General features: G+C 36.1%; 1 protein-coding gene across 3 annotated transcripts; it reads left to right on the plus strand.

The window, feature by feature from the left end:
* Nucleotides 1-587: 587 nt before the first annotated feature.
* inpp5kb (inositol polyphosphate-5-phosphatase Kb) lies at nt 588-11,743 on the plus strand. Of its 3 annotated transcripts, none has more exons than XM_079600460.1 (13): nt 588-808; nt 1,981-2,035; nt 4,531-4,635; nt 5,039-5,147; nt 5,655-5,771; nt 6,243-6,418; nt 6,507-6,618; nt 7,093-7,202; nt 8,434-8,641; nt 8,818-8,955; nt 9,100-9,183; nt 10,148-10,249; nt 10,336-11,743. In XM_079600460.1, exons 2-13 carry the CDS (start codon nt 1,989-1,991, stop codon nt 10,393-10,395), a joined length of 1,368 nt encoding a protein of 455 aa, XP_079456586.1. In that variant the 5' UTR covers nt 588-808; nt 1,981-1,988; the 3' UTR covers nt 10,396-11,743. The 3 variants fall into 3 exon arrangements, with proteins under 3 accessions (XP_079456586.1, XP_079456587.1, XP_079456585.1); XM_079600461.1 differs by lacking the exon at nt 588-808 and adding an exon at nt 863-890; XM_079600459.1 differs by lacking the exons at nt 588-808; nt 1,981-2,035 and adding an exon at nt 3,157-3,776.
* Nucleotides 11,744-12,212: the final 469 nt, after the last annotated feature.

Consider the following 12,212-nt stretch of genomic DNA (forward strand, 5'->3'; position numbering starts at 1 on the left):
CATAGTAAACATGCCTAGTTATTGTAACCTAACCCATTCAATGACCCCACTCAGGACAAACACATACATAAACAAGGATGGGGGTCACTGAAAACCCTCCCTTCATTCAGTGAAACTTCATTCAGCCTAATCAGGATTTAAACAGATGAAGCCAGATTAAACTAACCCCTGTTTATGAGGCCTTCAGAAACAGGAATGTGTTTGATTTAGACACTTGGATTGCATTTTCACAGTAGTTATATGTGACATGTTTAATTGTTTATTATGTACTGATTAATAGGCTACCGATATTTGGATTGCATTTTCACAGTTACAGTTATATGACATGTTTAATTGTTTAAGAACTGATTAATAGTACTCGAGACCGGTAAAAACCATTGTTATCTAAAAGCAGGTTCATGAATTATAAATGGTTTATTATGTTAATATCGCTGTAACTCGTTTAAAGGCCTCTGTGATGTATAACAACAACTCATGATATTATACTTAACTGTTCATGCAGATAATAGAAAGGGCAAAGATTTTACATGTATGTTGTATAGTCAACAGAGAACCCTCTGTTTTCACCTAATCAAAAGGATTGCGATATATAACGCATAGTTTAGACACAGTCGAGTCTTTCATAACTTAGCTAAACCTTTTAGGCTTTTATATGATGAAACAATTGTTACTGTGGCTTTAAGAGGTTTCTGTGAATTGGTGAGGAAGCGAAGGGGTGTAAACACAAACCCCAAACTCTCACACTGTAATAGCACGGACTAGATCATTCAAGACACCTGCCGAATCTGCACAAGACCGAGGCTGAAAGGTATTTTTGTTGTTGTTGTTGTTTTGCTGTGCGCGAGGATGACTGCGATTTTTTTTTTTTTGGCTTATTCTTTAGTTACTTTGTAAGGACTTTGATTAATTTTGATTTCGTGACGGTATACTTTAGATGAGCTTAATTTAGTTGTCGTAATAATATGAATATCCCAAATATTTGAAGTTTAATCGATGGCGGTTTGAATCCTATATCCCACTTTTTAAGCTGGCTATGACAAATAGCAAAACTCGTTGTTACAAAGATTTTTTTTGTGTGTGAATAGATACAAAGAATAGATAAAAGGGATCAAATAAACAAAAGGGAGAAATTAAATTATGAATTATTATTAAATTAGATAGATTATTAAACTAGTCGTTAAGAATTGGTTACGCTTAACATGTTTTTTTAACGACGTTTATGCCATTACAATAACCATTCAATTATTAATAAGTTAATAATGCTAATCATAATAATTATAAAATAATTTAATTTTTGCGCCTTTCAGTTTCATGACATTCAATGACACCTAGCCTAGTCAAACTATCAAGTTAGACAAAGCAAAAACGCGAGTCAAACAAAAGTAGCTTATGTCTTTAAAAGTATGTTTTCAGCGCTATCACACAACATTTCAGTAATCATAAAAGTTATATTAGCCTACAACTAGTTAGGCTAAAGGCTACAGCAGTAGGCTACAATAAATCCCGAACACAAGTCATTTTAGTGGTAACCATAGCAACAGTAGCTACAGCGCTTTCCGTTATGATGAAAATGTAAATGTCATTATGTATCGCTTTATCATTGGTTTTCATATCACAAATATATGATCAACATATTTTTGTTTCTTTGAAAAGCCGTGCTTGGACGCAACAAAAGAAAATTATTTTCTCAAGTTCTTCAGCCTTTTTTAAAGGATTTTTTTCTTAAATATAAATTTATATATAAATTTATATATAAATGTATAATATATATATATATATATATATATATTATAAATTTATGAACTGCATTTGTTTTTAATGGGAAATATGAGCATCACACTGATCCAATCAGTTAACCTCCAGATTTTTATTTCATCATTTTAAAAAGCTTTTCAGCTTGAATAAGACAGGATTACTCTTTTAGATTAGATTAATGTTTGAATTATGCATGCGTGTTTACATGTTTTTTTGTGTGCACAGATCTGATTATGAGCGCACAAAATGTTGGATCCAGAGGTGGACATCAGGCTTTCAGGTAACGTCCTTGATCAATGAAATGAACCCCTCTTCACTTCAGAATAACAAGAATGAGATGTAAGAAATGAGGCAGAGAGATGGACATGAATGGAAAGAAGTTCAAACTGTAAAGTTTGGTAAATTTAATGTCCATCATTACTGACTGTGACTGTTTCTTCTGGCATGGAACTAAATTATGAATGTTGGTGTTTCGTTCAAATGTTTCACAATTTGTCACAAGACCAGTTGCTTTGTCCTTATGTGCCTGCTCTCTCGCTCTCTCTCTCTCTCTCTCTCTCTCTCTCTCTCTCTCTCTCTCTCTCTCTCTCTCTCTCTCTCTCTCTCTCTCTCTCTCTCTCTCTCTCTCTGCTGAATGCTTCCTTGCCCATAAGAATTTGCATGTGACTGCATTATAGAGCAACAAGGTGGAAAGATAGTTAGCCTGCATTTGAGAATTTTATTGGTTTGTACTAATTTGGTGCTTAGTACAAATTCCCAGATTTAAACAGAGAAAAACATAAGAGCACAGATTGGCAAAGATTTATGTTGGCAACTGAATACTAACCAGACTTTATTTTTTAAATATGTTTTATTAGTACAATATTTAATTTAAAATATATAATGTATATACTTTTCCAACATGAACACCAATACTATGAGTCAGAAAAAGTTTGCTTTTGGCATTAAACTAAAGAGATAACCACATTTTAAAAGCAGTGTGATAACTGTGTTTATCAGATAATATGGAATGCAATCTCTCACATTGTAGGGGGATTTGTTAATAGGCAAGAAGGTTCAGGGAAGTAAAATCTCACTCCTCCAGAGTTGACTTAAAACTACAAGTTTGATAGCAAAGTTTGTCTTTATGTTCTCACATTTTCAACCCTTGCCCCATATCTTTAGGAAAATGAGTTATCTTAGTTTTATTCTTGTAGGGTCCAAGAAATATTCACAGCGTTGAGGCCAATACTTAAATAAACCGGATTAGCATCTGTCGACATTCACTTGCGTCGCTCAAGACTTGCAACAATACACACAGTGATTTGGAGATCAGGCCTGCTAGTGATTTTTGCATTTCGTATTCCTGGCCTCATTCACGTGGCTCTCCGCTGCTCCAGATTACAGTTCCTAATCCCAAACACTCTCCAAAACGCATGCTTTTACTCACACTTGTTCATTCAGGCAACAGGATGCAATGAGAACATTTAGCAAAAAGGGTTTCATTTACTGCAACCGCTAACTACTTGATTTCTGAAGGATGCCTGAGGCTTTCTGGGGGAAAAGGAGAATGATTTGAGAACGAGAACTGTTTCTGAGAAGAAATGAGAAATTTAAGCCTTGGAACGAATGTGGATTCTGCATCAGCTAAACCTAAACCAGCTCTTGGATGTATGGAGTTTCGTGGACATCTAAAGCTGAGAAAAAACAATCAGTAGGATAGAGAATCAAAGAATAAATCAACTGACTTCAGATGAACTATTGGTTTGCATAAACCAGGCCTCAGACTATCAGTTGTATTGGAAGAATAGCAAAAAGATGTCGGACACATTTGACTTAGCACGTGTGCGCTCTGACAGTATGTCCTCCATGGCATCTCAGTCTACTTCAGCACGGCTGATGCTTCGCCAGCGGCTCGCTCAGTTGCTCACTTGCTTGGAGGATCTCAGCTCAGATGATGAGGCAAACGAGGAAGTGTCCCGTACGCTGGACGACGCCTTTCACCTATGTGGAGGACGATACACCAACAGAGAGTCTTTCAGGTGTATTGAGTCATTGACTTTTAGAGTTTTAGATAGACTTCTGTTGGAGGGATAGAAGGTGGATTTTGGTAATTTGTAGGTTGTTTGCCAGCAAGTTCTCTGAATGTTTACTTATATGTTTTATCCTTTTCCACAAGTTTTTCATAGATATGCTTTGGAGAGTTGATTTCATTCATTAATTAATTCCTAGGCTGTGTTTAATTTCACTTTTAGACATACATTAGCAAACTTATTCTTAAGCACCTCGATCCCTTGATTTTGACTGAGGGAGAGAGATACGTACACTTCAGACAGATCCATAGACCACAATGCAACACGATTGTGACGTCACAGCAGATCGCGCTTAAACTCTACACAACTCTAGTGTTGAGTTACTTTGACATTTAACCGCATAATACTTGTGGCTACCTTAAGCTGGTTGTTATAGTTTATTGTATTGTTATCATTTTCACTTTTATATTTTTTTAGCGTTAAATGTAATGTTTATTTACATTTTATTTATATGTAAATAAAATGTATTTACATATAAATAAATATTATTATTTATATGTAAATGATAAATCAGCTCCATTGTGGATTCCAAGTGATCAAGGGTTTAGGGCGTTCCATTTAAAGCCATTGCGAGGGTTCTGCCAGTAGTGGGCACTCGTGCAACGTAAGCAATGTACATCCCAGTGAACGAGACAGAGGGAAGGGCATTAAAAATTGGACTTAAACACAGCTCTTTCAGTTTCTATCTTCTTCTATTGTTCAGGCTGCACATGGTCACGTGGAATGTTAGCACAGCAGAGCCACCAGCTGATGTGAGGACATTACTGCAGCTCGACTCGCAGCCGGCCACTGACCTCTATGTGATTGGGTGAGTTACTGTCATGCGAATCACTTGATCACATTTATACTAAAAAAAAGGTTGTCAATTTTAAAATGTTAACTAATTGATATATTCACTACCATTCAAAAAGGTTGGTTGGCAAGTCTCTTATGCTCACTGAGGCTGAATTTATGTCATATTTACATTACATTCAATTTAATCACCGATGATGCTTTTAGGCAGATGCTTTTATCCAAAGCGACTTACAAATGAGGACAGCAAAAGAAGCAATCAAGCCAACATTAAGCAAGCGCTGTGACTAGTCCCAGTTAGTCTAGCACAGTACACGTGATGTAATATATATATATTATAGATTACAGTTTCTATGTAATCTATCACATCATATATACAGTGATGTGACATAATATAAGCAGATGTGTTTATGTTTCAGTCTACAGGAAGTGAATGCCACTCCAGTGCAGTATGTCTCTGATCTCATTGCTGAGGATTCATGGAGCCTCCTCTTCATAGACACTTTGGCACCAATGGGATATATCAAGGTACAGCATAAATAAATAACTGTGTGTGTGTGTGTCTTAGCATTGCAACCTCAGTTTAGAGAGTGTGTGTGGAAGACAGAGAAGTGTTTGAGTGTCCTTACATATGTTTATCTGCAGTTGCAACTGTTACAATAACAGAAAGACAGAATCTGGATGAGCCGTCTCCTCATTAAGCTTGTTAAGCTCCATTGTTCTCTGCAGGCCATGAACACACTAGAGGCATTGTTTCACGCTTGCATATTTGTGTAACGTAAGCACAGATTTGATGTGAGCCCGCCCCATTCTGCCTTCAATGACTAATTAGCTCTGATTTTGAAAACTCCACTTCACTTTCAAAAACATCCCAGTACCAATCTCCTTATTTTCTTTCTGCAATGCATCAAGGACTTCATTCACTTCATTCTAAGCTATGATTTGTTGAGGTCGAAGCCGTGTGTGATGTTTGTGTTGAGAAGTGCTCTGAAGCTCTGACATATGGAAAGAGCTGTAACTTTTTGCTGTCCTCAGGTGACTTCAGTGAGGATGCAGGGTTTGCTGCTGATATTGTTTGCAAAGCAGGCCCATCTGCCATTCATCAGAGACATCCAAAGTACATACACCCGCACTGGCCTGTTTGGATACTGGGTACAGTACAGCCTTTACATCCTGACATTTCACAGACACTTTCTGTCATGCACTGATTTCCTATTGAGTCCTATAATTTTTCTTCAAAACTGATTTATCAAAAGTTTAAGGTCAGTAAATAAATGTTTTGTGTGTTTTTGAAAGAAGCTCACCATTTATTTGATCAAAACATATTGTTAAATATTATTACAAATTTCAAATTACTGTTTTATATTTTAAAATATCATTTATTCCTCTGATGGCAATTTCGCCAGCCTTCAGTGTCACATGATCCTGCTCATCTAACATTTTTCTTATTATTAACAATGTTAAAAACTGTTGAAAGGTAGTATGTATAATATATATTGTGTAAAAAATGTTTTTTAAATCACCTAAACCTATCATTTTAAAGCTATGAATATGCGAGTATGAACAGGGAGTCTGTTGTAATAACATATAGCTGGACTAATATAGTATTGTTGATTCTTGCAGGGAAATAAGGGTGGTGTTTCTGTGCGTTTCTCATTTTACGGTCACATGCTGTGTTTTCTGAACTGTCATCTGGCGGCTCATATGAACTACGCCCTGCAACGCATGGATGAGTTTGAATATATACTGGACACGCAAGATTTCGATATGTACAACGCACCGAATGTGCTAGACCACAAGTCAGTGCTAACTTGGATTAAAGTTGCTCATGTTCATGCATCCGAAAATACAATGTGGTTCTCATATTGCTGTTGTTTCTTCTCCCAGGGTGGTCTTCTGGTTTGGTGATCTGAACTTCCGTATCGCTGACCATGGGATGCACTTTCTCCGTTCCTCGATCAACAATGGCCGTTTTAACCTGCTGTGGGATAGAGATCAGGTCAGGCAAACACACACTTTTCTGAAGTCCACGGCTCTATACCAAAACCCAGTGAGCTGCCTACATAGATAGCATTTTTAGGCACCATAGACTCACTCCAGATGTTAAATGCTGTCCTAAACAGTTTTGAATTTCATTTAATTGTCTTTTATGTTAACATAAACTACACAGAAGTGTTTGACTGTTGCATTTGCGTAGCATCATGTCTAGCGTTGTGTTTTTCTCACTGCACTGCCTCACGTTTTTAGACACAAAAACATATTATTTGTGAATCACAGGCACAGAAAAGGGAATTACAGAACCCACGGCTTTGAATTTGGCAGACAAAGTCAAGGGAAATGCTGGTTATAAATATATGTGCTTAGTATCACGTCATTAGCTTAGCAACTTGCTAATATCAAATTGTATTGAAAACAAGAGACAAGTGTTAGAAACTGGTAATTTAATATGCATTATTCTATTCTATTCTCTTAGTTGACCATGATGAAGAAGAAAGAACCTATCCTTCAGGAGTTTGAAGAGGGACCATTGCGCTTTAAACCCACGTATAAATTTGACCGTTTCTCTGAGACTTACGATACAAGGTATTACTTACACACTGTACATCATTAACATAATACAAACACACTATTTTCAATGCATGAAAGTGGAAACAGTGTCAGATCTCCATTTCCTGAGAGTCGAACGTGTTTTAGAAGAAAATCATGATCATTCTTTCTCCACACAGAGCACCGAAGACATGGTTTGGCTTTACGTAAGATTTGATAAGCGAAATTTGTGTTTGTTGCATGGTCCCTATGTCTACCTTAACCTATTACCCAGAATTCCTCTCACATCACATCCCCGTAAAACACTGCACTTCTCTTACTTAACATTCAATCCTCACGTACTCTTCCCTCGTGTTCAGTAAGCATTTCATGTCCATGCAAATGTAATGTGATTGGTGTTTTATGGTGTTTCTTTTTTTTCAGCACAGATATTTCCCTCATTTAAGCTCTCATCTGTTTGCTAAATTGTAATATGGATAGTGAAATATGTTTGGGAATTTATGTTTTGCTGTGCCTGTAATGGAAGCAGAGGTAGTTTGTACAGTATATCAAACCTTTGAATTTTTTTCCAGTTTACTAGTCAAGGTGGGAAAGAAGTGAAATGTAGGAAATCATATATACACCAACGACTCTATCCGCTCAATGTCCACCCAGCCCTTCCTACAGACTCATCTCATTTAACACATGACCACATATCCATGTCATTGGGCTTCTAAAAGCTGTCTTGGAGAACAGTTTTTTGCACTTGTCATATACTGTAGGCTCCTCGATCACTGTGTAGAACGCATGTTTCACTCTGATATGCTGGTGTTTGACGCATTTGCATGTTTCATATTGTAGAATTAGATCACAGCATATCAGTCACATGTCTGCAAGGACACACTATATCCCAGCCGCTTGACAATAATAATAAATGTTTCTTGAGCACAAAATCAGCATATTAGAATAATTTCTAAATGATCGTGTGACACTTATGATTGGAGTAATGGCTGCTGAAAATTCAGCTTTGCCATCACAGGAATAAAATAGTGTATATATGTATTTAAAATATAAAAAAGTATTTTAAATGCTAATAATATTTCACAATATTACATTTATACTGGATTTATGATCAAAATAGACAATAATAAAGTCAAGTTCTCCAAGACTACAACCTCACTCAGCATTTACATTAATATTAGTTTTTTTAAAAATAATAGTAGTATTTACATTCCCCCTCTCGCTCTCTTTCTCTCTCTTTTTTTTTTTTGCATGGGTCAATGATTAGTGGTAAAAAGCGGAAGCCTGCCTGGACGGATCGTATCTTGTGGAGGATAAAACCCAAAGCTGTAGAGACAGAGGATGAGAATAGTTCGACAACATCATCAGTTGACGATGATGAGTATCCTGTTAAGGTGATGCAGGACCTGTACACTTCTGATGTCTCATACGGGGTCAGTGACCACAAACCTGTCATTGGGACCTTCAATCTGGAGGTATGAATTATGTATTTCCTGAATATTTAATCAATAAGATGACAATGGGCTTCACTATGAAGCAAATTGAAGCAAACAAGCTTATAGTAATCGTTAATAATAATAATATCTATACTTTTCAGTGCACATGACATTTAGTCCAATACATATAATTTCTCTTTGATCTCATCATGCAGATGAGGAAAAAAGTGGAGACGCCTCTAGTCACACTGAGCGTGGACGGACACTGGAGTGCAGATGAAAATGCCACATTCACCTACACCATCCTGGAAAACTTTGAATCCTCAACCTGGGACTGGATCGGACTATACAAGGTGAGAGGGAGGGAGAGAGAGAGAGAGAGAGAGAGAGAGAAAAAATAGGTTGATGGATGAACAAAAACACAGAAAGGGACAAAAAGGAGATCTGTATCACAAAGCGGGTCACTAACTAGAGGTGATTTATATCTTTGCATGCAGATTGGCTTCAAAAGTGCCTCCGATTACTCCACCTTCGCCTGGGTCAAAGATGATGAAGTGGCTGCCAATGGTGAAGTTGTGACGGTATGGCAGACAAAGCTCTGGTAACACTTTGGAATACTGTTCCGTCATTAATGAATAACTACAGAAACAAGTGAGAAACACGCTATTAATATTCTAGTATTAACTAACAAGAAACTCTGATTAACAACGAATTAGTAAGTCTAGCACTCAGTTGAATGTCGTATGTTTCATACCTCCCAGAGAACTACAATATACAGGTTCATAATTAAAATAAATAATGCATAATGTATCATTCATTTTAAAGTGAAGATCATGATAACCAAATCCATGATAACCAGTATTACCAAATCCTCCAGAAGGAATTACTAGTTATTTGGATCAGTGTTCTTAAGTGAAAAGCGTAACTCCTTAATATTGACTGAAGACATTGTAAGCTTTTGAGGTTTTTGATAGTAATGACTCAAGTGTTACCAAACCCATCAGAAGGCATTACTATTCAAAAGCTTACATTGACTTCAGTCATTACTAGAGAGTTATCATGTTTTTCACTTTAGAATCGTGATCCAAATGATTAATGATTCCTTCTGAAGGAAACATGAGTCATGACCTTCACTTTAGATTTAATTATACATAATGCATTATTTATATTAATTATGAACCTGTATATTGGAGTTCAGTTATCTGGGAGGTATGGACAACATAGTAGTTACTTATCAGCTAATAATGAACTACCACATTCAAGTGAGCGCTTTTACTTACTAATTCGTTTATCAGAGTTTCTTGTTACTAGAATGCTAATAGTGCGTTACGCGTCATTTGTTCCAGTGTAGTTATTCATTAATGATGGAACCGTATTTCTGAAAAGTTTAGCTGATGACTGTTTGTAAGTTATAAAATAATGACTGCTTACAAATTCCTAATGGATTTTTATTACTTTTACAGCCACACTTAAAATTTTAATTTTGAAACCGTTGTTTAAAACTTCATGATGGGTCTAACATGAGTGTTGCACTTCCTGTTTAAGGTCCATATTAAAAATGAGCTCCCCCTGCTGGCAGGGGATTATGTTCTGGGCTATTACAGCACCAACATGCAAACCCTCATTGCCTTTAGTCCAACTTTCCAGGTTAGTTTCCGCAAAACACACACACAGACCTCTGTGTTAACGTTATGCTATACCTCTTTACTCACCTGCTTTGTGTCTGGGTTCAGATTCTAGAGTCTAAACGAGCTGTAAAGGTTCCTGAGAACATCAACGGACATGAGAAATAACTGGAATATCTGCTAACCTGTGGGGAATGTGTAAAAATGACAGCAGGAGATCTGATTTTGGATGATATGCTTTTTCCTTGTATGAACAGACTTGTTCAGTTTGGTTTTAAAAGGTAGAGATTTTGAAACAATCTGATGTGAGTGTGGTTTAAAACTGAAGTCTTTAAAATTTCCCAAAACAAACATTTTTAACACCATGCAGTTTAGTCACTCACTGAACACACTGCGCTTTTCTTGTCTGTGTTTACCAATGGCTCTCCTCAAATGGCCGAATCTGTCGTATAAGCTCTTGTAAACACACACATATTGTACTCTTATAGTAATGAGAGTTCTGTATAGTACCTGTATACCACTAGAGCTCAATAGAGTCAATTACAGAGACGGACATGGAATCCTGTAAACTCATTAGAAAGCTCTTGATTTCTGCAGAATTGGACCACGCAAAGATTGATACATTTGACCTTTCCCAAACCTTACATGATTTATTATACCTTTTTCTTTCTTTCTTTCTTTCTTTCTTTCTTTCTTTCTTTCTTTCTTTCTTTCTTTCTTTCTTTCTTTCTTTCTTTCTTTCTTTCTTTCTTTCTTTCTTTCTTTCTTTCTTTCTTTCTTTCTGCAAATTTTAAACTAACAGGATTATAGAACTAGTTAGAGTGTAACTCTCATAATTGCATATATTTCATGCCAAAATCAGCATATAAATTGTGAAAAAGTCCTTGTTTTACAGTAAATTACATTCTACAAAATGCAATTATTAATTTTTTATTGTATCATACATTAAATGCATAATGTTACATTAATTTTGCCCATTATATCTGAAAGTGATTTCAGTACCTTACATTAGTTTTATTGTACATTGGTGAAGTGTGCAGCTCTTTATACAGTGTTTCATTGTATGTCTTACAGTGTGTGCCTTAATGACAGTGCATGTATGTTAGTGTGTGGATTTTCAGTACCTATATAACAAAAAAGTAATTCACCATCCGACTGTTAAAATGGCATTATGTTTAAGCTCTGTCCCTCTTATGACTCGTATTAGTGCTAAATTTGTCTGTACGTAGTTTATGTGAGCAAGAGACAGTATAACTTCTTATTGTCTACATTTTTCCATTTGTGACTTGACTGACCTTTTACTTTAAATAGGCTATTATAATCTGTCCTCTTAGTTCAGTTAGTGTAACTGACTATATTTATGGAAGTGGAACGAGTTGATTTGACCCTTTATGATTTGTTAAAAATACGTTTTTGTAATCAAGCAGTTGAACACAACAATGTTATTGGGATTGCAAGCAATTTCATTAAAATATGAAGGTCTGATTATCTGTCTGCCTCATAGACTAACACTGTGAATGCATATCAGTCTCAATATTTTGAGGTAACTTGTTGTTAACCTGGAATATTCCTTTAAGGTCTACCACACTCTTTTGAGTCTTAATTGCATAGCTCACATTGATCAATGGGACATGAAGCGTTATTTTGTGTCGAATCTCTCAACGGTTGTTTGTCTTTGACAACCGAACAAACAATCTCTTCAATCTACACTGCCCATTCAAAAATATGTTTGGCAACAATTATTATAATTTCTTATAACATTTCTTAAACAACCGTGTAGGAGGACACATCATGGCCATATTCCAAGATGACGAAGCCAAGATTTGTCAGGCTCAAATTGTGAAATAATGTTTGGGAGGGAGCATGAAGAATAATTTTTACAGACCTTAAATTAATTGAAAGTCTTTGGGATGTGCTGGAGTAGACCTTACAAAGTGTTTGACTCTTGCATTGCCAATACATGATCTTGACCAAATATTGATGCA

The sequence above is a fragment of the Phoxinus phoxinus genome (assembly GCF_949152265.1).
Source record: "Phoxinus phoxinus genome assembly, chromosome: 23".
In the NCBI taxonomy this organism is placed as follows: Eukaryota; Metazoa; Chordata; class Actinopteri; order Cypriniformes; family Leuciscidae; genus Phoxinus; species Phoxinus phoxinus.